Raw genomic sequence first — 25,710 nt, forward strand, 5'->3', positions numbered from 1 at the left:
TGAATAATGCAAATGTAGTTACCAGTGGTGATGCTGAATAAAATGTCCAAATTTAACCATAGTATATCTAAACCTTTTAAGCTGATTTCATCTGTAGGTGCCCTTGGCAAACGTACCCGGTTCCAGCAGAACTACTTGGCTCAGCTCATCCTTGAAGTCAAAAGAAAGCAGGACCAGCCTTGTCAGATCAATGATGAGGAAACTCCCACCCCTACACCTCAGGCTAGTCTTCCCAAGGTATGAGCGTCTGTTTGTCTTCTTCCCAGCGCACTTTGGTTGTTCGGCTGACTGACTGTTGAGCCTCTATCTTCTATGTTTCAGACACATTTATTTAAAGTTCGGTAACTTGCAACATGTCCCTTAAGCCCACTTACACACACATTGATAACACATCGTCTTTTCCACCTTTAAGCTAATGTCCACACACTCACAATTTACCTTTCAAAACTGAGAGAGATTCCATGAAACCTATGTGTTTATTGTTGGTATTTATATTCTTGGTTAACTTGAATTAACCTTTTTATTTTGCCTTTATACACTCTAAGACCATTTGTACTTGAACTGTCTCTCTTATTCAGTTTTGTGATTGCATAAGTATTTGAAGTTTGATGTGTGACTTAAAATGGGTATGTTTGAGTTTACTAGGAGAAAATCTTTAATGGCAGGGGCCATACTATAAACAGACAAGAGTCTAACCTTGACTCCTCTAAAAATGGATAGCTTATGGAAGCTGTCTCGTTGACTTGGCAACAGTCTGCCCATTTAACCTTTTCTGCTAGCCAAAATTTACAGAGGTGCAAATGCTTTTTAATACCCACCATCATCAGCAGAGGGGGGTGTCTACTTCTGGACCTTTTATAATACCCTGTGAAACCTGTTGATACTGTTGACCCTGTTAGTTCTCTGTTACAAGTTACAAGTTCTCAATATATAGGCCTTTAACTCAATCTTTCTCCTGAAATGGGAAAAGAAATGAAAATTTTTATGCTGGAGTGCAGTTAAAATTCATATTCTACCTCTAATACTTTGCATGTGCAAGACCAACAGCATATCAGGCAGGTGTTGTCATAATATTTTTGATTATTGACATACATGCACATAGTCATGCATACGTAAGTCTTTATAGAGAGGCATGGTTTAGGCTGCATCAAACCCGGTCCCTGTAGCCTTTTGGCATATAGGTTGCCTACTTAACCAAGTGAATGATAACTGACAGTGGCTTATGAATCTGATTGTTTGGTAGGTAACCAGAACCTGAAGTAGCAAAGCAACCTTAAACCATGATGTTGATACGTGGAGTTCCCACCACTATGCATTTGTGTCACAATGACGGGTTTTGTTTGTTTTTGCACACTGTTCTTCTAAAATTTTAGGAAAAGTTAATATTAGTGCCCAATGAACATTGTCTTAGAAATGCTCTAAAATGTACCATGACACATTGTATAATGTAATGAACTCACATTTATTTAGCACTTTTTTTCTAGTCTTACTGATCACTCAGAGTGCTTCAACTACTTTCTTTTTAACCTCACATGAATAGTTTAGAGTTTGAAGTGGGAGCTATCATCATCTGAGTTGAACATCTGAACCAATGTACCACCCACTGTTTCCTTCATGGTGTCCGTCCACACTGTTCTTATTATTTCTTTTTTTTCTTGAGGTGAATATAAAATTTAACCTTGTTTTAAAACTGTATTGGTTTTGCTGTGACCCAAGTTTTTGTAAATGGTTAAGAACTTTTATTTATAGAGAGGAGAACCTGTAAAAGCCCAGACTTTTTTTTTCTGTCTTTATTTTGGCCACATTTGACAGGAACTGCATGCTGATATCCTCATATAAAACCTTTTTACAACAACTGTTAATAAACTAAACAAGAGCAAAGATATTATGATCCAGATTGATTTTTGCTGGGTTTTTTTGAGAATGTCAGAAGAATGTCAATTATCCTTGTTTCTATTTGATATGTATTTGTACAATTACTCAAACATCCTGGGTCTAGTTCTAGATTAAACTTGACTTTAAAAGGTAACGGCTTCTAAGAGCTACCTCTCATGTGGTTTTCATACCTCTGGTATAGATTTGTCTGACTTTTTGCGTAAATCGGCTGACAAAACAATCCTTTGCTATCCACTCTGCCAAAATCAGATTGTCCTCCTTAGTTCGGTCCTCTTTACATTTATATTAAGTTTAGTTTGTGTGTACGAAAGAGATCTTGGTGTGTGACAACCTATTTTCCTGGTGTCTATGAAAACTAAAATATCACTTTGCTTCCCTAAATTCCCTCTCTGGTGTTTCCCAAAGTTGCACAGTCAGATCTCTAGTGCTCAAATGTGTCAGCCACTTCATGATGAAGTACTGGTCAGATGCCCACCACAGTGTGCTGACACACACACTCTCGCACAAAAACACCAACAAGCAGAAAAGAGAAGAATGGTTACTGTCTAAATGTTTCATTATGCTCTCCAGGCAGAGAGAAACTTGCTTTTAAATGGTCTGTAAAGCACAGAGATTTAAACGATCTCCCACACACACTGCACAATGACTGTCTAATTTCCCTCCATCATACCTGGTAAGTCTCCCATTCATCCTTACGCTACGCAGGTTTGGTTTTAGGTCCCTACACAGTCAATCACTCTCTCTGGCTGACTCCTTTTGTTCTTTTTGCCAGCATTGTGTGCTTACATGGAGGTGGTTTATTTACCTCACACTGCTGGATGCTGTGTAGTCTGGCAGTGAGCTCGGGCTGGGTGATTCATTTCATTTTCAGACAGGAATTTGACTTAAAACATTAACATTAAAAGCAAGTTAATCAAGCGAAAACAATCACTGTAACACATTTTATTCACAGTGATGGTCTTGATTTGTTACATGTTAAGCAGATCCGTGTCCTCTTGTGAACTGGATGTAAAGTGGATTGTACAAATGTGAGGCAGGGTGGTTGTACCCTGCTGGAAATGTGTTGTTGTTGTGATAGTAATCCTGCTTAGTATCCAGAGATTCAGGCATCTAGTCTGTATAATTGGATAAGGAAATGAAAACCCCTTTTCTAATCTAAAAGTGACACCAAAACCCTCCACTTTTTTTTTGCTAGAGTTTTATTGTCCATGTTAACATTGTTTTGGAGCACAGGGTGGCTAGGCTGAGCCTTCGACTTAGGATAAAAAGCTTAGATATTCAGGATTCATGCTACAACTTCCTTTGCATTAAAAGGAGCCACTCTGTCTGTCTGGTATCTGATAAAGTGTCTGCCTCTGGTGGTTTTTCCTATCATGTGTAACTGGTATGAGATTGTTAATCAGATCAAGAACATGGTAAGAGATTATATACGTTGTCTAGCTTGTTAAGACCTAGAAAAAGTCACAATGGACAGAACCGTCTCTCTAGCTTTCTCACTGGGGATTTATCCTTCATCTGTAAATCTATGCTATGGTGACATTGGAACCACACCCCTCTTAAACTACTTACTATAACCTGTGACCTAAACCGATATTAAGCCAGATTTAGACCACAGAGGTCTAAATCAGGTGTAAGACCTGATTTGTCCCCCTTGATGGACAATGATTCATATTTTCTTTTTTATTGATCTGATCTAATAAATTCAAAATCTTTTCCAAAATATTTGCTGGAAATTCACAGGAGGAATCAATGGTACTCAGCAGGCTAATAGCAATAGTTGCAGACTGCATCAACCAGATGTGCATTCACTCTTCTGGGGGGGGGGGGAGGATTAGGTTTCAGAGTGGTTTGCAGTTCCTATTGAAGCATAATTCCCCAGTTAGTCATCTGCCATTCAGAAGTAGCCAAGCCAAAAAACTCTGTTTCTGATTTGTAATAATTGCAATAGTTCTTTTTCCCCCATCAGTTTCCCAAATATTTCACTTACTAAGTGTTTTTGTTTCCAGCTAATCACATATTTCAAGCTAATCTAACATTTAACCGTAGCAGTGGCAAAACACAATTACAAAGGTGGAACTTTTCCTTGATCTAGGGGCTAACATTTCACTGAAAGCTGTCAGGGACATTTTGTTGTGTTTTCTTTTTTTCTTTTTTTTTATATCATGCTAACAAAAACCTTATTAGCTATGTAGTTCAGTCCATGTACATTCCAAGATACTGGTAGTCGGTGCTAAAGAATTTAGGAATGAGACACTGGTTCTAGCTTACATACATTTTCTGAAATCTTTCGAGCCTTACCTGTAGTGCGCCCATAGAGCTCTTAGTCTTGTAGCCATGGCTCAGGTCCAGTTCCTTGTGCTATGTTCAAACCACTAATACCCTCATTACTGGTGGAGGGGAGTAAATTGGCTCAATCAAAGCTGTCATTAACTAGAGCACACAGTCTCCCCATCTCAAGTGGATAGAAGGAAAGTAGAGAGGCAAGGAGTAGGGACTGTTTATCACTGGCCAATCAAACCTAGTGCCAACCGGGAAACGGGGCCATTTCTGTTGCTGTGGGTCTGAGTGGACTTAGACCCACAGATCCAGGGCTTCTGTTTTTTTGCTGATGCCAAACCACATTATCACAACAGAGGATTTGATTGAGTTTGCTCAGACCAGAGGAATGCACTTGCCTGTCACTGACAGTTACTGATCATTAAGTCCAGAATTTTTGAATACCTCATAATTGGTAAAGTAGTTTGAGCCTTAGCTCATCCTGACTGCATGGTGTTCTTATGCAGGACTCTAAAAATTCAAACTGAGTGTGTACACGTGTAGGTGAAGGTTAAAGATGTTATGTGTGTTATGTCTGAATAATCTATCCATATAGGCCTACCCATTAGCTTGTTGGTTGGTAGGTGCAAGGCAGTCTGTCTTAATGAAGCACCTCAATTACCAAAAACATCTTTAGAAAAAAAAGGCAGAATTACATATACTGATTTTTGTGCCTTTATTTCTGATACTTGTGAGTGTGAGTGACATCTGACATGGTTTAATCAAATGTGACTGTGCAATCAGCAGTGTAACAAACTCAAATTCAGCTTTGAAAGCTTTGGAAGTGGAACTTGCACCTTAGAAGTTTTGTTTTGTTTCTGGGGAATACCAAGCTAAATATTATTAAACCAGTACTAATCACCTCTGAACATTACCCTCTTAGCCATCAAACAGCATCTCTTTTTAAATATATTCCGCAGTTAAACAGGTCTTTTAAATCAATTCATTTCTAAGATCTTTCAAAGATCCAAGCTGTTACATGCAATAGGCTTATAGTTGTATGGTTGGTATTTCATTCCAGTTATTGGTCAACACTGTTGTTTTAATATGTGCTATATAAATAAATTTTGATTTGATTTGATTGGTCCAGTGAGAACTGCTAGTCCATTTGAGTAAAGCACACCCTCTCTGGGCAAAAAGATGGAGTATTGGTTGTTTGGTGATTTTCTTTTAGCAATGAGGTTGATCAGAAATGCATAAAGTTTATACGTTAAAGCACTGCATTAATGTATGGTTTAATATACCTTATATTCTAAAGCTCTTTAAGAATAGGTGAGGTGCAAGAGAACATTTCTCTTGATGCAGAGATACTATGGGTCGTTCCTGAATGACATATCACTTTATCGTCTTTAGAGGAATTCCAGACACTCTTTCAGTCATAATCCACTGCATGTGGCTTGGGCAGTAAATCAGCCTTGACTTCATACTCAGCTGTCTTTACCACAACAGACCTCAGTTTGGCACAGAAACCTGAGAAAATTGAGGCCTAAAATATGGAAGTCCTAATTTGCAGCCACTGTGTGGCAACCTACCTCTACCTCCAATCTATGTGACCATATTAACAGAATCACTAGTTACCAGCAGTTAACTGAAATCTTGATTGTTTAGCTTATCTTTGAATGCTCAGTAAAACGAGTTATTTTCTTGCTAATATCCATATTGAAGTGATGGCCCCAAGTAGCATGTTTGAGACAGTCTTCAAATTTAAAACCCTTACCCTTCTTAACATTGTAGCTCCAAGCAATTTCTGAAAAGTAATGCTACATTCAAAAATGTATGCTTAGTCGCTTGGCAGAACCTTATAGTCTTCATATTCAGTGGTTTATGGCTGCTGATTGTACACATTGTGTTTCTTTGCCTACAGGACTATAGTCTGGGGGATGACACACTACTGGATAAAATCAATTTAGCAGAGCCAGATCAGTACCACTTGCCTGACCTAACTGCTGAAGAACAGGCCGTCATCCTGGGTATCTGGTAAGTCTGCTGCCTCAGAGCTGAACTGTAGCTGTGCGTAAAATTGCAGTTAGAATTGTTTAAAACAGTGGGAAAACCACTAAGAGTGCAGGTATATTGTAATACATAACGACGACGGTAGCCTCATAAGGAACATTGGGTTAATAGTTCATCTGTTGGATGTCAGAAGAAATTGTGTCTCAGGCCTGAAGACTGAAATAATTTCTCACCATCCTGCACATCTATTTAGATCTAATGATCCCCTCAGTTCAGTTTGCCCCTGCATGAATATATGCCATATTCTAGGGCTGCTCGATTATGGCAAAAATGATAATCACGATTATTTTCACTGAAATTCAGATCTCGATTATTTGACGATATTTATTTAACAATAACAATGTGTTGAATAATGGCTTAAAAGATGGTCAAAAAATAATATAAAATAGTGTGCAAATACTGATAACAGTGCAAATGTTTGCAATATAAAAAATAAATGAAAAATGTAAACATCTGTGTTTAGTGAACTTCAAAATACTCCATAATATTTATGCATACAAATAACCAAACATCAAGGCAAGCTGTGTAGCCACACAGTGTACAATTGCATCAAACTGACATTGAGGTATGTCGATTTACCGTGTGATGTTACTCTGTGGTGCAGCTACGACACCGTAGCAAAGTTTACACACTGTCTTGATCCACGTCTGACTCCGCGAACCCATAATGTTTCCACACCACTGAAGCTCTTTTACCTCTCTTTTCAACCAGCGGCATTCTTTCTTCAGCAGCCATTATCCTCTCCTCTCCAAATAAGAGGAGGCGGCTACCCCCCTACCCCCCCCCCCCCCCCCCCGTCCCCCCCCCCGTCCCCCATCCCCTTCTGTCTGCCTCAATTTTATCCCACAACTTAGACATTCACATTACTCACACTCTCATTACACATACATATAGGATCTTGGGGGTGGGCACGCTACATGGACTCCAAATTACCATCAGGGTGTACAACCTCACCCCTGGCGTCGTTGCCCACCTCTCAATTTTAAATACACTTAGACATTGAGGGCTAGCAGGAGGGACCATGCGCTTACCTGCTGCTCTCTGGCAGGTAGCTCCATGCCCTCCTGGGTTTTAAATGCACCGTAGAACACACATGCATCAACACTACAATGAGCGGGTGGAGGGAGGTTTGGAGTCTTCTCTCACCCCCATTCTCTGCGACCTGCTGGAGCGGGAGGGTGTAGGAGGATAGGTTGGCCGTCCGACTGCGGTCTGGAGTGTGGGGCCTCCCTGCTGCTGCGGAGTCGGGGCGGTCTGCCCCCCCCACCGCAGGGAAAAGGGTAACACCACCTGGGTCTGGGTGCAGTTCCCCCCTCCAGGGGCAAGGGTACCTAGACCCGGTTCGTAGAGTACGCTTGGGGAGTGTGATCGTGTGTACAGCGTAGGGCTGCTCGATTATGGCAAAAATGATAATGATTTCACTGAAATTGAGATCGCGATTATTTGACGATATTTATTTAACCCTTTAAGACCCACCATAGAACCAAGTCCGCCAGAGCTTATATTATTTTTTTAGAATAGAATAGAATAGAATAGAATAGCCTTTATTGTCATTGTACAGAGTACAACGAAATTGGAGTGCCACTCCCTTGGTGCAAGTTTCAATAATAAATATAAATGTAAAATATAAAAAGTACAAAAAAAACAATCGTAAGTACTCAAACAATAGTATGTACAATATATACAGGATAGCAGCATTAATATAATGACAGTATGAATAGCAGCATAATATAATGACAGTGACGGTATGGAATAGGTTCAATTGTTTTTGTGCTTATTCACTACGGTGATAGCTCTGGGAAAGAAGCTATCCCTGAATCTGTTTGTCCTGGTTTTATGTGACCTGTACCGTCGGCCTGATGGTAATAGTTCAAACAGTTGGTTGCTGGGGTGAGAGTGGTCCTTGATGATATTGCCAGCTCTGCTGAGGTACCGAGAGTTTGCAGTGACCTCCAGGCTGGGCAGAGAGCAGCCAGTGATCTTCTGGGCTGTGTTGATGACCCTCTGCAGTACTTTCCTGTCTGCAGCTGAGCACCCTGCATACCATGTTGTTATGCCGTACGTTAGGATGCTCTCTATGGTGGCTCTGTAAAATGTCACCAGCAGCCTCTCCTCCAGGTTGTTCCTCCTGAGCACTCTCAGAAAGTGGAGACGCTGCTGGGCCTTTTTAACCACCGCTGTAGTATTTGCAGTCCAGGAGAGGTCATCAGAGATCTGCACGCCCAGAAACCTCATGGAGTGTACCCTCTCCACACAGCTCCCGTGAATGTAAAGTGGGGCCGGGTCTGCTCTGCCCTTCCTGAAGTCCAAGATAAGTTCTTTAGTTTTCGTGGTGTTCAGTTGGAGGTTGTTAACTGAACACCACTCAGTCAGTCTGTTGACCTCATCTCTGTAGTCCGACTCATCCCCCCTTGAGATGAGTCCAACCACTGTGGTGTCATCCGCGAACTTTATGATGGTGTTTGAGAGATGGGTAGGGGAGCAGTCGGATGTGTAGAGCGTAAACAGGAGGGGACTCAAAACACATCCTTGTGGAGACCCGGTGCTGAGTGTGATGGTGCTGGACCGGTGGGGGCCGAGTCTGACAGACTGTGGTCTATTTGTCAGGAAGTCCTTGATCCAGAGGCAGATGGGGGTGGAGAGTCCCAGGTGAGACAGTTTCTGGACCAGGATCTCCGGGATGATATGATTGAATGCTGAGCTGAAGTCCAGAAAGAGCATTCTCACATAGCTTCCTCGGTGCTCCAGGTGACTCAGCGCAGTGTGGAGCGCTATGGTGATAGCGTCCTCGGTGGAACGATTTTTCCTGTAGGCAAATTGGTGGGGGTCCAGAGTGGGAGGCAGACCGGCCCTGATGTGCTAACAGACCAGTCTCTCAAAGCACTTCATCACTACAGGCGTAAGTGCAACAGGCCTGTAGTCATTTGGGCTGGCCACAGCTGTCTTCTTGGCGATGGGGATGATGGTGGAGGTTTTGAGGCAGGGCGGGACGTTGTTTGATGACAAGGAAAGGTTGAAGATTTTAGTGAAGACTCCGGTCAGTTCGTCAGCACATGCTCTGAGAACCTTTCCATGTATTCCATCAGGACCTGCCGCCTTCCTGGGATTCACTGACCTTAGAACACACCTCACTTGGTGCTCCCTAAGTGTTAGTGTGCCAGTGCTGGGGGCGGGTGGAAGTGGTGTGGCAGCTGAGGGCTTGGTCGTCTCAAAGCGGGCGAAGAAACGGTTTTACATGTTGTAGTGCCGTTTGTGGGAGCATTTCAAGTTGCTATGCAACTGTTATAGCCCATATTTTAATAATATGTATGCGTTAAGTCCATAGTAACTACATTAATTGCAAAAAAGTGCAATAAACTACAAAAAAATTGAAAATCGTTTTTGTTTTTTACATATATTTCTACTTGGAGAAATTTAAGAGGTTTATCCCTCAAAACTTTAAATACAAAAAAGTTGCAAAAAATAGTTTACAACAACAGGAAATTTATTTTGAGTGTCTTCATAGTTTTATTTTGGAGATACACCAATTTTTATATACTGCAGGAAAAACAAAAAAACAATCCTATGATGCAAATTTGCAAAGAAAACAGCAGGTGCATCAAAATAAACTATTTCCAGCAGTGCAATTCGAGTTCTAAGCATCCCAGAAACTATTCAGAAAAGTCAAACATGACCAGTATAGGTTTTTAAGGCGTACAAGTAAAAAAAAAATACATTTTCCGCGAAAATGACGTCACTTCCGGTTTCGGCCAGGAAATGGCGGACATGCGACAGTTCGCGCTGACGTCTGTTTCACTGTGGGAAGTGTTACGAACAGCTGATCGGATCGGCAAAGCGTGTTTCTGGAATATTATGTTTTTGTTCCTGCAAGCGCTTTTTATGCAATTTTTGCAAAGCTATACGTGGAAGGAAACCGTGACCGAGGACAAGCTGATGGCATCAGATGTAAGTACAACTCCTCCGGTTTCATATGCAAAAAAAATTATTGCGCTAGCTTACACGGTTCAGGTTCTACAGGGATTTAAAAATAGTTACGCAAAACGGAGCGTGCTGCTCTGACTGGCTTTAAAGGGTTAACAATAACAATGTATTGAATAATGACTTTAAAAAATAATATAAAATAGTGTGCAACACCACTGAAGTTTTTTTTTTACCTCTCTTTTCAACCAACGGCAGTCACTCTCCTCTCCAAATAACTTCTGCTTAGCTTTCCGGGCTTCCCTCGGGTCCTCTTAATCAGCGGTCTCCAACCTTTTTTGTGCCACGGACCGGTTTATGCCCGACAATATTTTCACGGACCGGCCTTTAGGTGTCGCGGATAAATGAGGGAGGGGCTAATAATCGGCTCAGTCATTTTTAATGATCGTTGAAAGCCCAGATCGTAATCGTGATTAAAATTCGATTAATTGAGCAGCCCTAGTACAGCGTCTCTTTATGTCTGTCTCCACGTTGGTTGAGTGTGGAGTAAGTGCATATGAGAGCATGAGGGTGGGAATGGATGTTTGTGTCTGTGTGTGCCTGTATTTTTGTGTCTATATGTCAGGTTGGGTATCAGACGCCACCTCTCTGGGGACATCTCAGGCCCTCCAAGGTTTGGAGGCCTATCTCCCCCCACCACTTCCCCTGCCAGTGGTGGACCCCCTCAGACATCGGTGCGTTGGTGGTTCTTTGTGTCTGGGGATGGGCGTTCGGGTACACACCGGCTCACTCCTTGGCGGCCGCTTATCGGGGCCTGGAGCCTGGGGCTTGCTCGGGCCACTTCGGAGGTGGGGTGCCCCCGGCCTCTCGGCCTGGGGCTCGGTCACTCAGGCACGACTGGCTGCCGGCGGAGCTCACGGGCGCGTCACTGCAACTCCCCCTGGCTTCTGCTCCGCGGCTGCTGAGTGAGCTCTCATCTGGGACTCTCCTCAGCTCTTACTGGGACAGTGGTGCAGCTGCCCCTCTGTTGGTCTTCCTTGGTCTCTTGTGTTCTGGGGGCCTCTGGATGTCTGGAGTTTTGATCTCCTCCATACCTGCTTCATGCCCTGGAGGACGGGGCTGTGGCCCCCCCACACCCTCTAGCAGATCATTACATGAAGGAACCTTTTAAAATAACAAGCGCGTCCATGCTCACAGGTGTACACACGGGTGATCACACCCACAAACTACACCCTTTTGGCTCCTACCTCAAAGCACACTGTGTTCTGTTGATCTTATGTGCTGCACAATAATCTTTAATATTTAGTATTTACTGTCATATTCCCATATACCATTGTGATGTTGTTTATTCTATTACTCTTGTTCTCTTCTGCTTGTTTTCTTTTTTCTTTCTCAGCAGGTGATCCAGGTGATTGATATATGCTTTTTTTATTTCTTTTTTTTTTTTTCTTCTTCTGCTCATTCTGTTGGTTTTTGTCTTTTGCCCTTCTCCCCCGTCCCTCTTCTCAGCTGTTTCTCTTTCCCTCTTTCTTTCTCCCCTTCTTTCCTCCAGTCAAGTCTGTCCCGTATTCAGCAAGTGAAAATAAAATAAACAATAAAAGGTGAATCAAATGGACCATTACGGCAAGGCTGGGATGGTCAATTTGGTAAAGTAAATCCGTTGGGCATCTTTCTTCGCCTTTAGACAACAATTCTGATGGCAAAAGAGCCAAACGGGACAGGCAAAAAAAAAAAAATTGAGCAAGTGTGTTACCAAACAAGACACCTTAATAGATAGCCCATGACTATCTGGCACTGGACTTTGGCCCTTGTGGGACATGATTGTCGCGGGTGGAGGATAACCTGTGCTATACGCTCCCCACTCGTCTTTACTGTTTTTAAGTCTCTCTTTTTTCCTCTTCCTTCTTCTATTTATCTCTTTATCACTTCTTCTCTCTTTTGCTAACCTGGCCCTCACCCCCTGTCAGCTCTGGGGGTGAGGGAACCTCATGATCCTTTATATTTCATAAATATGTGACACCCCAGGCAGTTTTTCAGCCAGTAAGCCCCAGGAGTTTGCATGAGTTAGCTGATGTCGTCCCAACTGTTTTGCTATGTTACATAGCTATGAATTCTGCCTGGTTACCAGGCAGAGCAGTATTAACTTACATAAACCAGAAAAAAGCCAATATGGGGTCAGCATCAAAACCAAACAAAGGTCCGTCAATGGATCGAATTCCCTGATTCTTAAGATTTAATTATGTCTATCAGTGGTGTACTAAGGGCTGTGCTCTGGTCTTAGATGACAGTCACTGGAATATAGTGCAGTGGGTAGTAAACTGAATGTGTGACTGTGTACATTTACCACCTGCACAAACATTTTTCCAGAGTCAGTTAATAAGTTGTATGTTTTTCTATGTAAAGTTTAGAGTTCATCAACACTTCTTTTACCCAACCCTTTCTTTTTTTTGTGACCTGTAGTTTTCTCTAAATTTATAGCTGAGTGACTGTTATTTGTGAACGTGTTTGTCCTGGTGGTTTAATCCAGGCAAAGGGATAAAAAAAATAGACTAAAATGTAATATATAAAAATAGTTATCTTCACAGTAACCTGGTGATTAATTTTCTATGCTGGTGCTGGAACTGAATGGGCCAACTGAAGGTCAGTGGAGCAGTCAGTGAGATTGCTAGGAGATGATTGATGAGCAGCAGGTCTGTTTAAATTAAAGGAAGATCTGTACACCCTGATACCACTACAAAACAGTGTTAAGAACAAGTCTCTTGTATAGTGTGTGTCTTCCAGAGTGTTAGCAGACCACATTTATTCAAAAATTAAGCTAGGTAGTCATTTGACACTCAACCTAGTATAGAAACCTTGAGAAAATATAGATATCGCTAGCTCCGGGACGTCGGGCTAGCGATTTTGCGAGCCCTGTATAGTATATTTAAACATTTTAATAACTTGTCTTTATTGTCACTGCTTTTTGTATTAATGAGTGCTAATCCCAGGATATAATCAGTATTTATTAATTCCTTGCCAAGGGCTTAAACAGCAGAGACTCTGGTTATGAATTCTCCATGGTCCCTTTAACTCTGGGAATGTGACCTTGTCTGGTTTCTCTTTTCTCCCTCTTGAGCTCTTGGCAGATCTGAAATTTACCTCTTAGAAAAAGTACTTTTAAAGCTCACTGTGGATTCTGATTAATTCCCACGCTGACTTATATATAATAATTAAAACAATTTCTAACGGTCTACCCTTTATTGATTGTAACAAATCATAAATCATTCCCAGGCGCTTGCATGGTTGGCTGATGTTATCCACATTGGCTCAAGAGTTGTGTAAAAGACCATTTTTGATCTTGGAAATCGGTGGTCCGAAATGTAACAATCCAGCCTCCCCCCTAGTTTGCTTGTTGGTCAACTTGGATGACATCACTACTGAGATGAATAAGATTGTACTCATGAACTGGAAAAATAAAAATAATCTTAATTCTAACCAATATAGAGACTGTCAGATAGATCATATTAGTTTTGAATACAGCCTCTTCCACCACTATAGATCAATCCTTCTGGGCTCCTTTAGTCGGCTCCATCGCCTAGTGGGGATGGGGGGGGGGGTGTTCCGCTTTCATTACTGTGGTTGATGCGGGGGTAGGTACGGGCTTGGGGTGTCTGGGGATTCTCTAGGGACAGATTTCTTGGGGGGCTCAACCTCGGGCTGTGTTCATGACCCGGATGGGGCTCTGGTGGCTCTTGGATGGTGTTTTTCTGGCGGCTGCCTGGAGGGTCTGTTTTGGTGGACGTAGGACACTGGCCTGGTAGCCTAGCTGCCCCAGGGTGGGTCTGGGGCAAGCTTGGAGACTTGGGGTTCTGGGGGTGCTCTGCCTCTCTGCTGGGACTCTGATAACAAAAGGTTATCAAAAATAAAACAGGAAATAGGCATGGGAAACTAAACGGGGGCAAAGCCGAAAACACCGGGTCAACGACCCAAATTCCCTGACACACCGAGGGGATCTGGTTAATTAAAGCTCAAGTTACCAGTTGTTTTACTTGTTAAATAGGATATTTGTATTAATCTTTCCACTATTTATTCACAAATATTTTTGTCTGCAGCACTGACTTCCAGAAGAATAACCCTGTGCACAAACTAACAGAAGAAGAACTCCTGGCCTTCACGTCTGTAAGTCATTGTTTACTTTTTTATGACCAGCATTGTAAGTTTTCCCTGTAATACTAAAGAGAAATGACTTTGGTAGTATGCCTTGCCTTTTTTAACCCAGCCGACACATACACTCCTCTGATTAACAGTGAAACTTAGAATTAACAAAATGAAAAATAATGCAGCAGTGTATAAATCACTATTTGGGCCTCATTCATCTTGCTTATACAGGCAATAAATAAGATATGTACAACCAAACTTGCAGTTAGATTGGTAAACATCCTAAATGTAAGTTTTTCAGCAGAGTGCTGAAAATATCGTCGTACCAGCAAATTGAAGTGGACATACAAACATAAGCCACAATACAAAAATGATGAAATGGCTCACCCAAAGGTGAGCAGTAAGAAAGCTGAGCTCATGTTGAGGGAAACGTAACCATAAATCTTTAGGGACACTCCCAAAAACAACCAGTAATTTTTATGAAGGCAATTCCTGAAAACTTTAATGGAACTTTTTGTAGTGGCAGACAAACTGTAGTGGGACCACTACTACGATTTTATCGTTATGATGATGTTAGTTGGAAGATATAATTACACGCTAATCAATGTATATTCATGAGTACAACATAATTGTTTAATTAAATAACCTAAAAATCCCTTTTTAAATAAAGCTGTATTTGAGATGAATATTGTCACCATAATTCACTCTGGAGAGCATGCACGTCTTCAAAACTTCAAACCTTAGCTTTGCTGTAATTATTTGGTTAGCCACTAGGATGCACTTTAAATTTGTACTTGGCAAAAAGAAGCAACAAATACTGTACTGGTGGGATTATTGAATAGTTCAGTGTGTCCTACTAGTTGTTCTGGCTTGCTTAAGCCTGATAATAACGCTTTTGTTTCCTTTCATGAGGTCTTGGAACACATTAGATTTGATTGTTAAAATGACACATTGTCACATTCTCACCACTGGTCCTAATATAATGATTCAGTCTTTGTCACTATGGCTGTAAATTGACACAGCACTGTTATTTACACTTAGGATATGAGTGGTTGTAACTTTTTGAGCTCATGATATGTAAGACTTTGTTTTGCAAAGAAAGTAAATTGGAAATACTAGAAAGAAGAGTATGTGGCAGTCAAAGTCAGATCAGAACAGCTGCTCTGTATTTCTTTGAAAAATGTTAATTACTTTGTCCTGTACCTACATTTTTAATCCTGGTGCATTACCTGAAATCCTAACAAGATAAGGCAATATGCAAGTCTGCGTGTCCATGTTTATTGGTGCTATCCAATTGGAAACAAATATATTTGTGGGTACATTTGTACTATGCCAGTGGTTATTCTCTGTTCATCACTTTTCTTTGAAGTTGAGCAGTAGTTATTATGAAGCCAGCTGTGTATACAAAATAAGATGGCAGCATATCTGTGTCTCACTGCGTTGGCTGGAAATGCTGCTGCAAGCAGCTGCTGGCTCTGTGGGCAGGCATCTTCCCAGCCTACATGTAGATCCAGGAATCTGCAGGCTGGTTAGATGGTTGTCACATGTCTGGCTGTCTTCGTCGATACCTGAATCCTATCACCTTACTAGAAGAACATCTCTCAGCACTGCTAATGTGTCAGTTATTACAGGAGCTTTTCGCCCATGATTTGAGTGTAACAGGGAATATTACAGGCACTAATAATAAGCTGCACAAAAATCAACCGAGTTGTTTCATCTCTGCAGTGAAACTTTGAATTCATTCTAGAGAGAAGCTTATGAGACTTTGGCAGCTTGTGTAGGGTTCAGGCAGCAGTATCACAGGGATTGATGATGCACCTCAGCAAACTACCAGCTGCTGGAAACCCAACAAAGAGGATTTAAGGATCTGACTTGTGTCTAGGTTCCAGTTACGACCATTATATCTATATCCCTTTCATCTCTGCAAACATGCTTCCTCACAGATCTCTCTGTCTGATCTCTATTTCTGCACCACTCGTACATCAGAACACTGCATAGTAAATATGTCAGGTTTTTTTTTATTATTTTTTTAAGAAAAACAATGATCTTCAAAAACAAAAAGAGACCGTAAATGTAGCAATACGGATTTATTTATTGCCCTGGCTTTAATTCAATAAATCTGTTAATTTTGGAGAACTGTACCAAAGCACGTGTACGGTAGGTGACAAGGCTCTGCCCTACCATCCGAACAGAAATCTTTATGCAGATCGATGCGTTTGCAGGACATGAATTATGCTGGAAGAAGGGTAAATTGGCCTGACTCCCTTTGCAACTGAAGAAGGTGAAAGCCTGGCCCACAATAAGAGTTCATGGTATTCTGCAGTTAATGAATAAATTGAACCTCATCTCAGGGTTGCAGTAAAAACTCACACAGGTCTTATTCCCATGTGACACAGCCTGATGTCTCCTCTCACATCCAGATGTTTGTTCAGCCCCAGTCTACTCTTTGCAGCATTACACACTGTCCTAAATGCCTCTCACATTAACTCAGTTTTGATCACCATACTCAGTACCTACAAAAATAAATACATAAATTTAGTATAAGTATAACCTGCTCCCAAGCAAACCTGTCTCCTCATAACAGAGTCTCAGTTTCTTGTCGACAGCTGTCTGCTGTATTGAATCTGTCCCTATCGGACTTCATCAGTCTCTCAAATTGTTGTATTGTAATTTTGACCCCCTCTTCATTTCATTGTGGGTATTTGTTTATGCACAATAGGAGTGAATGATATGTAGTAATGATATGCAACAAGGACACTGCTTTCAGTTTGTACGCATCTTTAAGGTTCTAAAAAGCATCGAGTTTGGACGGGTTTTACTACTTGTAATTATGAAGTATGCAACATTTTTTCTAAGCTTTTTTTCTGTTACTCCAAAGCATTCAGTCAAACATAACAGAAAATAATCAATATAATAAGTGGATTTAGTCGTCACCATCAAAACTTCCTCTGTCTTCTCGTTGCTGTTAAGAAACACCCATTTGCGTCAGGAGCGACATGACAAACGCTTTGGATGCTTTATCGTTTGATTTTTTTTTAAATTGCTCAACGATTGATGTTGGTAGAGGAATAACTGCATAATTAGGACAATTTACTGTTGCATTAATGACTCCAGCAAGACTTGCTAAGCATCCACAAAGATCATTAGTGTTTGTTTATCTCACCTCGAACCATGTATCTCTTTTATCACGCATTTCCATTGTCATAAATATACAGTGTGTAGAAAGTTACTGTTGTATAACTTGTTCTGATTAAAGATGAGTCGAGACATGAATTCAGATGAAAAGCTTCAGTCGTCTCTCTCTGACATCTACCTACCAGTAAATCTGCTGAACACACCCTCCCCGCTTTCCCTTTAATCAGCTCATCTAAAGCTAAACCACTAAGCTGTGCCAGCTATTATACAGCAGATTATCACCACAGCACACAGATAAAGACTTTGTGGCTGTAATAGGTTTTAATAATTAGGTGTTCTCACTAAAGCTTGCTGCTTGATTTCCCACTACAGTGCACAGCAGACAGGCGAGCCCTGTGCTTATTTCAGCTACAGAAGAAGAGGAAAAAGAAAGTTACTCTTGTGTGCATTTCCACAGTGTTGCGGTACAACCGCAACGCCAAATAATTTGGGAATTAAAATGTTTTTTAAAACGGCAACAATTTGCAGAACATATATATTCTATAATAGAGCATTAGAAATATATTAAATGTTTAAAATGTGTTAAGTTTGAGAGGTGTTCAGATGTAAGTAGGTTAACTGACAACAGGTCACTGACGTGTTTGCAGTTTAGAGAGGCTGTATTTATGAATGAGCAGAAGAACCTGTATCTACAGATTGGGAATTCATTTCAGAATGTCATTCAACATAATAAAGAAGACTTTAAATTTTTATGTCATCATATATGATAGATCATCAGATATTCAGAGTGTCTGTATTAAAAAAATAAATAAATGAGAATATCTAAAAATCAGTGGCTGCCCATGATCTTTGGGTCCTCAGGCAGCACTGCATTAGGAAGAAAAACATCATCCTGCTATGCAGACACTGCATGTGTTCACGAACCCTTCCAGAAGGTATCGTCTGTGCCATCCAAAAGCTCTATCATGCAAATAACAAACCAGATGTGAACATGATCCAGAAATGCTGCCCTCTTCTCTGGGCCAAAGCTCGAAGTAACACATGCTCCCATCTGGGGAAGGCCTTGCATATTTAATCAATACAATGCTAAACACAGCATCTATAACAACATCATGGCTTCATAGTAAAAGAGTCTGACTGCTGAACTGGCTTAACTGCACCAAACCATTTGGGCATCATGAAATAAAAAAGCGCCGTGAGACGACCCAGGATTGTTGAGCAGGTAAAATCTTTCGTCAGACTAGAATCTGACAACATTTCAGAGCAGCTGCTGGAAAGCTTTTATAAAAAGAAGGTATTTTTCCAATAATGGTAAACTCTCTCAGTTCAAATGTTTGGTATGGTTTCGGTCTTCTATTGTAAGGGAAAATGTGTTTACGAGATTTGCAGATCATTGCATTCTGTTTCAATTAATTTATTTTTTAAAATTTGTTAATTTATTCCTATATTCATAAATACTAATGACGTACTAATTTTGAAGGATAGCGTGGTGTGTTCAGATTTTTCTGGATTACTTTGTACTTCTATTGTGTTACAGACTTTATTAACAGCATATAGCTGCTAACTGTACCTCTGACTGTTAACAGGTGGGCTTTTTTATGTTGAGATTATAATGTCTAAAATCTATGCAAATATAGACGAAAGGTATGCACCGAAATATTTAGTGTTCATGGAGAGCAGCTCTTATTTTATGATGGTGCTGAACATGAGCTTCTAAGTCTTGCTTAGAAATCATCATATTTCATTAAGTTTTAGTCTTCTTAGAATCTCACTCTGTACATCCATCTGATTCAGTAACTAACTTTTAATGCTAAGTAAGTGCCAAAAAAATACAAGTCAAAAATGGCACTCAAAAGAGAATAGCACCATTAATACTCACACAGTGTGGACTGGATTAAAATCACAGACCATGTAATAATAAAGTCCTTCCACTTTCCAACAGAGAAATAAATCTTGTCCAAAAGAAGCTTGGATGGCAGCTTCGAATATAGACTGATTAATTATACAATAAATTTTCAAGTATTGATTGAATTACTCCATTTTTTTTTTTTAAAGCTTTTTATTCTTCAGTTTTCCTGTCACTGTTTCCTACTTGAAACATTAATCAAGATATGGAACAAGTTTAATCTTGAACTGTTTGTAAAATTCATTCCCTAACCCATCTGGGCCTGGACTCTTACCATTTTTTAATAAACCAATAGATTTAATAATTTCTTCCTTTGTAATCTTGGCATTCAAAATCTTGCGACCCACCTGATCTAACACAGGGAGGTCACACTTATCTAAAAAGTCCTGCATATCTTTAGGCCCTGCAGTGGAATAGAGAGATTCATAAAACTGTCTAAAGTTATCATTAATGTCTTTATGTGATGTAACCAGGTTTCCATTGCGTGATCTAATTTTGTGAATCATTCTGTTAGTTGTTAGCTGTTAACTAACAGGGCTAGTTGTTAGCTAGCCCTGTTAGCTAACAACTTATGTTAGCTAGACAGCTACATAAGTTGTTAGCTGTCTAGCTAACAACTTATGTGGCTTGTCCCCAAATTCAAAGTACTTCTGTCTTACAAAGGTGAACGCTCTATTAATGCTGCTGGTTAGTATTTGATTTAGTTCATATTTTAGTGCACAAATAGTGTTGTACTTATCTAAAGAGGGAGCCCTTGCATTATTGGCGTCCAAATCGTGGATCATTTTCTTCTAATTTTAACTGTTCTAGTTTATTATTTTTATTCTGTGAGGCCTGATATGATATTATGCACCCCCTGATATAGGCTTTAAACGTTTCCTATAATATATCAGGTGAGATTTCGGCATTATCGTTTATAATGGCATTTCTCCATCTACCAGAAAATAGTCAATCCTTGAATAAACGTTATGTGCAGAAGAGTGGAAAGAATACTCTACCTGATGGATTTAAAGTTCTCCACACATCACAAATATTCATATTGTTCATATATGTTTTAATAAAGTTGCTACCTTTACACAATGTGTTTTGTTTTGTTTTTTTCTTTTTGGAGAGGGATTTATCTAAGTATGGGTCTAACACTAAATCAAAATCACCTCCAATTATTAAATTATTATTAGGTATATCCGGAATTAAGCTGAAAACCTTTCTATAAAACTCTGGGTCATCATGGTTAGGTCCATAAATGTTCAGTAGAATAATCGGAATGGCGTGCAGCTCCCCGGTCACTAATACATATCTACCATTCTTATCAGCTATAGTGGAAGTGTGCCTGAACGGAGTATCTTTCTTAATTAATATAGCTACCCCTCTGGTTTTAGCAGAAAATGTTGAGTAATACACCTGATTAATCCATCTACACCCAAGTTTATTATGAGCAGCATTTTTCAGATGAGTTTCTTGTAAAAAGATAATATCCGCTTTAAGAGATTTCAAGTGTGATAACACTTTGCCTCTCTTAACAGGCTCATTTACACCTTTAACATTCCATGTACAAAAGGTCAGATCCACACTCTTTTCATTTCCATTTCCATTGTCTTGCATTTGAATAAATTAAGGCGGCTTAATTCTGGTGCTCTCCATACTTCTGCAGTCAAGATATGGGCCCCAACCCTCACCCCCCACCGCCCTCCCCATGTATAACCATAACAAAACAAACTCGTAAGCAGTGCATCCCCGCCCATACAGTCCCAACTGAAAATAAAAATAAAAACAAAAGATCTGAAGGGATGCGGTAACAAAAACTAAGCTTACCAAAATACTACTTGATTAATAAGATTGCAATTAGACCTAAAGTTCAGGTTCCACCAGAATAATATAGTATATGCTGTAAAGGTCAAAAAGGTGAACCTATTATTGTTTATGTAGCACACTGTGCATTCACAGTGCATTCAATTATGACTGTACTTTTGTTTCTGCAGCTCAGTGCAAGGCAGCTTTTGGAGAATATTCTAAACTGGAATGATACTGGGACAATACTTGCACAGACTGAAAAACCTAAAAGCAAAGAGATCTTTTTTGGGTTTAGCTGCCAAACTATATACTGATGTCTAATCTTCACTTTGATCATCGTCTAGTTTAATACTTACACCCAGAATCAGAAGCGAGATCCATCTGTGACAACCTTTAAAGTTGTGCACATTTATATACACAACATGTAACAGTAATAACTTGAATACTGGAGGAACAAATATTGTATAATCCACTTTATTTTGAAACAGACCAACACAGATCAGTTTATAGTTTACAATTCAATCCCTGTCTTATCTATTTTAGTAGTGCATATGGATGCATTCTGAGCTTATTATTAAAGCTGCAGAATTTGATAAGGAAAAAAAAGACAATTCTGACCTAATAATGTTAGGTTATTAATGTTATTATTTGTCTCTGTACTGTTTTATACTGTTTATACTAAAATCATGAGTACTATACTTCATTTGTCATCTGTAAGCTATGATTTTTGGGGCAAAGCATCCTTTAACTTATGCTTGTGTTTAAAAGAAAACTTGGTTATGCATCAATTTACTTCTTGTTCAGAAGGATGTCGGTAATTTGAAGTGCTGAATGAGTGTGTCATGTTCCATATTCACCAATAAATAAAACACACACACACAGATTTGTTAATACAACAATCTTTGTATTGTCAGGTATATAAAGCTCTTGTATAGTTCTATGTTTGTGGGAAGGTAATGCCAGGTTTGCTTTTTCATTTGCTTCTTTTTTGTGTAATGTAATTGGTTTTATGGACTATGAATCTGGATTGATCTGCTTGCGTTTGCTTTTAAGGGTTTAATAGTTAGTAGAAAATAAAGAAAAATACTTTTTACGTACAAGTCACGTTTCATTCGGCCATACATACTTAAATGCATCCCTTCAATTCTATCCTTCGGACCTTTGGATTGAGCCACCTTCTGATTAGAGGATGAAGCACTATTTCCTGAGCTCCTTGGCTTTTGTCACCAGAATGATACTGTTGTTGCACACAATCATGTGTTCCTTGATGATGTGAATAAAGTGTTATCTTTGACCCTCTATTTTTCTTTTATTGTTCCGCAGTGTGTTTTGTCCGAACCCAAGTTTTGGCCAGTGCAAGTGTCAGCACTTTGCCTCAGGACGAAACTGGAAAAAGGAAAATCCCGATGTGTAGAAAGAGCCATGATGCAAACCCAGGTAAATATCTACTCGGGGTGGAAGGTCAAAATAAACAGAAAGCAGAGTGTGTGCAAGCGTCTGCCTGCCTTAATCAATCCAGCTTATTGTAGAAATGGCCATACAAGTCGCCCTGTTGAAATAAGATTCAGAGTCTCTTCCAGCACCACCACCTATCACACCATATGTCAAAAATAATGCCAGTCACTGCTATACAGACCCTTTCCAAAAAATTAAAATATCACAGAAAAGTTTATTTATTTCCAAAATTCCATTTAAAACGTTAAACTTTCATACATTTTGATTCAGGGCCCACAACTTAAACGATTTCAAGTACTTAGTTGTTTATTTGTACATCATTTGGGCTTCCTGCTCATAAAACCCACAAAAACAGGATTTCAAAAAATTAGAATACTGTGAAGACATCACCATTTACTTCTCAGTTTTTGCAGAAAGAAAAGATAGAAATTAGGATCACATCAAATCAATCAAAATGTTTGACTTATAATTTTGAAAGTACATCTTCAATACTTGGTTGGGAATCCCTTTGCGTTAATCATTACCTCGATGCGCCGTGGCATTGAGGCAATCAGCCTGTGGCATTGCCCGGTAGTTATGGAAGCCCAGATTTCCTTGATGCTTGCTGTCAGCTCTTCTTTGTTTTTGGGTCTGGTGGACCTCATTTCCCTCTTGATACCCCATATATTCTCAATGGGGTTTAGGTCTGGTGAGTTGGCTGGCCAGTCAAGCACTGTGATGGCATGGCCAGCAAACCAAGTTTTGGTGTTTCTGGCGGTATGGACAGGGGCCAGGTACTGCTGGAAGATGAAATCTGCATCTCCATACAGATCCTGAGCAGAAGGAATCATGAAGCCCTGTAAAACATTCTGGTAGACTGTTGCGGTGACCTTGGATTTAAGAAAGCAGAGTTTACCAACACCTGCACTGGACATTGCACCCCAAATCATAACTGACTGCGGATATTTCACACTGGACCTCAAGCAGCTTGGGTTCTGTTCCTCACCTGTCTTCCTCCAAACACTTGGACCTTGATTCCCGAATGAAAGGCACTCTTTATTTTCATCGGAAAAGAGGACCTTTGACCACTGGCTAACAGTCCAGTCTATCTTCTCCTTGTCCCAGTTGAGTCGCTTCCGACGTTGGCTCAGACTCAGAAGTGGTTTTGAAGCTTTGACTCCTGCCTCGTTTCACTCTTTCTGGATCTCTGCCAGATTCTTGAATCTTCTGTCTGCCTGTTTTCGTGGGTTTCATGAGCTCTAAGCTCAAATTATGTACAAATAAACAACTAAGTACTTGAAATCGTTTAAGTTGTGGGCCCTGAATCTATCATCTATGAAAGTTTAATGTTTTGAATGGAATTATGGAAATAAATAAACTTTTCCATGATATTCACATTTTTTGGAAAGGGTCTGTAAGTACAAACATTCCACCTCCAGTCCCAAGGAGGCAGACGGGGACATGAATCGTCTTGGAATTGGTAAAAACATTGTTCTTGTGACTTGTTTATTTTGGATAGTTTGTATTGTAACTGCATCTATCAGAAAAATGAATGTCATTCCAAAAACGTATGTAAGTTAGTAGTGTGCTACCTGCTGTCAGGAGATAACACCTGGTAACAGTCGTCTGAGTCATGATTTTTGATTGACTCACAATCAGCTGCACATCTGGAATGATGAGTCTGCTCATCATGGGCTATGCAATGAGCTGTCAATAACAGAAATAATTTCCAATCAGCAAAGAGCAGAAATCTGCACCTGTAGTGGGCACAGGGCACTGGAGCAAAACTGGAGAATAGAAAACTGCAAACATGGATTAATGAACCCGTATTTCTGATATCCAAAATTGAGGCTCCATGAATTCATGGAGAAAGTCCAGGCTGCTGCTGTGATATGTTGAATGTTTTCTTGCCATTCTTCATACACCTAAATAATAACAAATCACTGGTTGAATCTCAATTCGTCAGTTTTTTGTGTGCTGTATTCACTTGGTTGTGGGCAGAGTGCAGCATCTTCTAAAGGCTTGTTTCATAAATGTGACAGTGGATATAAGTGGCCTCTTTGGTCACCTGATCACCTTTGGGGAGTGGTATGTTAGTGAAAACCATAGCAGGAAAATCAAAGGCCAGGTTTTCCACAGTACTCTGCGGATGCACATGCTTTCCTTATCTGCCCTGCCCAGATTTGGATAATTAAATCACAGCCCATTAAAAAAAGTTAATAATCATAAAGGTTTATCAAAGTTCAATTATCTAATTGAACTTTGAGTATTAATCTGAACTGCTTGAAATGAAGGAAGCTAGTTTTCTTGTTTTGTTTTTGAAGACAATTCGCGTATCATGGCAGAAGCTTCTAGAAGTTCTGCAGCCTTGATTTCATGAGTGGTTTTTGCTCTAGTGCAAGTCCATCCAAGGATACTGTTTGTTGCTGTGTTTTCATTTTGTGTGTAATTGTATCTGCCCATCTGTGAATGGTTTCGCCATCATGTTACAGAATAAGAAAATTAGTGTGACCACAAACAAAGTTAAGAGCCGCAGAGCTCTGCAGACTCACAGTCCCAGTGAGTTATTGAGTAACCTTGTTCTTTTTCTCTCCAAACAACCCTGAGCACAAACCAAACCATTAATGCTGCACAGCTCCAAATGTTACTGTGGATGTTGATCAATAACATCCCTGAAAGAGTGAGCACAAGGTGCATTATGGGTTTATTAAAAAAAAAAAAGCCGCAAACGGAGGACTCGAGGACATAGTTTGCAGACAAGTCTTCCTTACAGAAGTAAAACGAGGCTGTTTTAGCTGCCACAGCCTGGGCTGGTAGAGAGTAAAGTTGTAAGCAGTGAATGTCATTTTTTAAGATGTATTTTGTGATTTTGTGTAGTTGGATTGGTTTCCTATAAAGGTCTCAAGCTTATTGAGCAAATAAAATGCACTTGGTTTCTATTTCATTCTATATGATGACATGCATCTAAATCAATTTGGCATGTAGTGTTGTTCTACGTTGTTTTGCTTGATTTTGGATAAATAATTCCAGTTCTCAAGATAAGGATCATCCATCAGTCTGCCCATCAGTCCGCTCTGAGATAATTTCTCTTTGAAAGCAGGCTAACAGGGTCTCTCAGATAAAATGGTTTTTGGCTTTTTTATGGAGGATCCTGGATGAGAGAG

General features: G+C 40.1%; 1 protein-coding gene across 1 annotated transcript in view; it reads left to right on the plus strand.

Annotated features, from left to right (window-relative positions):
• ttc27 (tetratricopeptide repeat domain 27) overlaps positions 1-25,710 on the plus strand; it is an 84,954-nt gene that overhangs the window by 23,436 nt on the left and 35,808 nt on the right. The window contains exons 7-10 of the mRNA XM_082558117.1: positions 98-237; positions 6,077-6,189; positions 14,235-14,301; positions 22,436-22,549. Coding sequence (XP_082414243.1) covers positions 98-237; positions 6,077-6,189; positions 14,235-14,301; positions 22,436-22,549 — 434 coding nt within the window. The remainder of the gene's footprint in view (positions 1-97; positions 238-6,076; positions 6,190-14,234; positions 14,302-22,435; positions 22,550-25,710) is intronic.

The sequence above is a fragment of the Aulonocara stuartgranti genome (assembly GCF_965226115.1).
Source record: "Aulonocara stuartgranti genome assembly, chromosome: 13".
NCBI lineage: Eukaryota > Metazoa > Chordata > Actinopteri > Cichliformes > Cichlidae > Aulonocara > Aulonocara stuartgranti.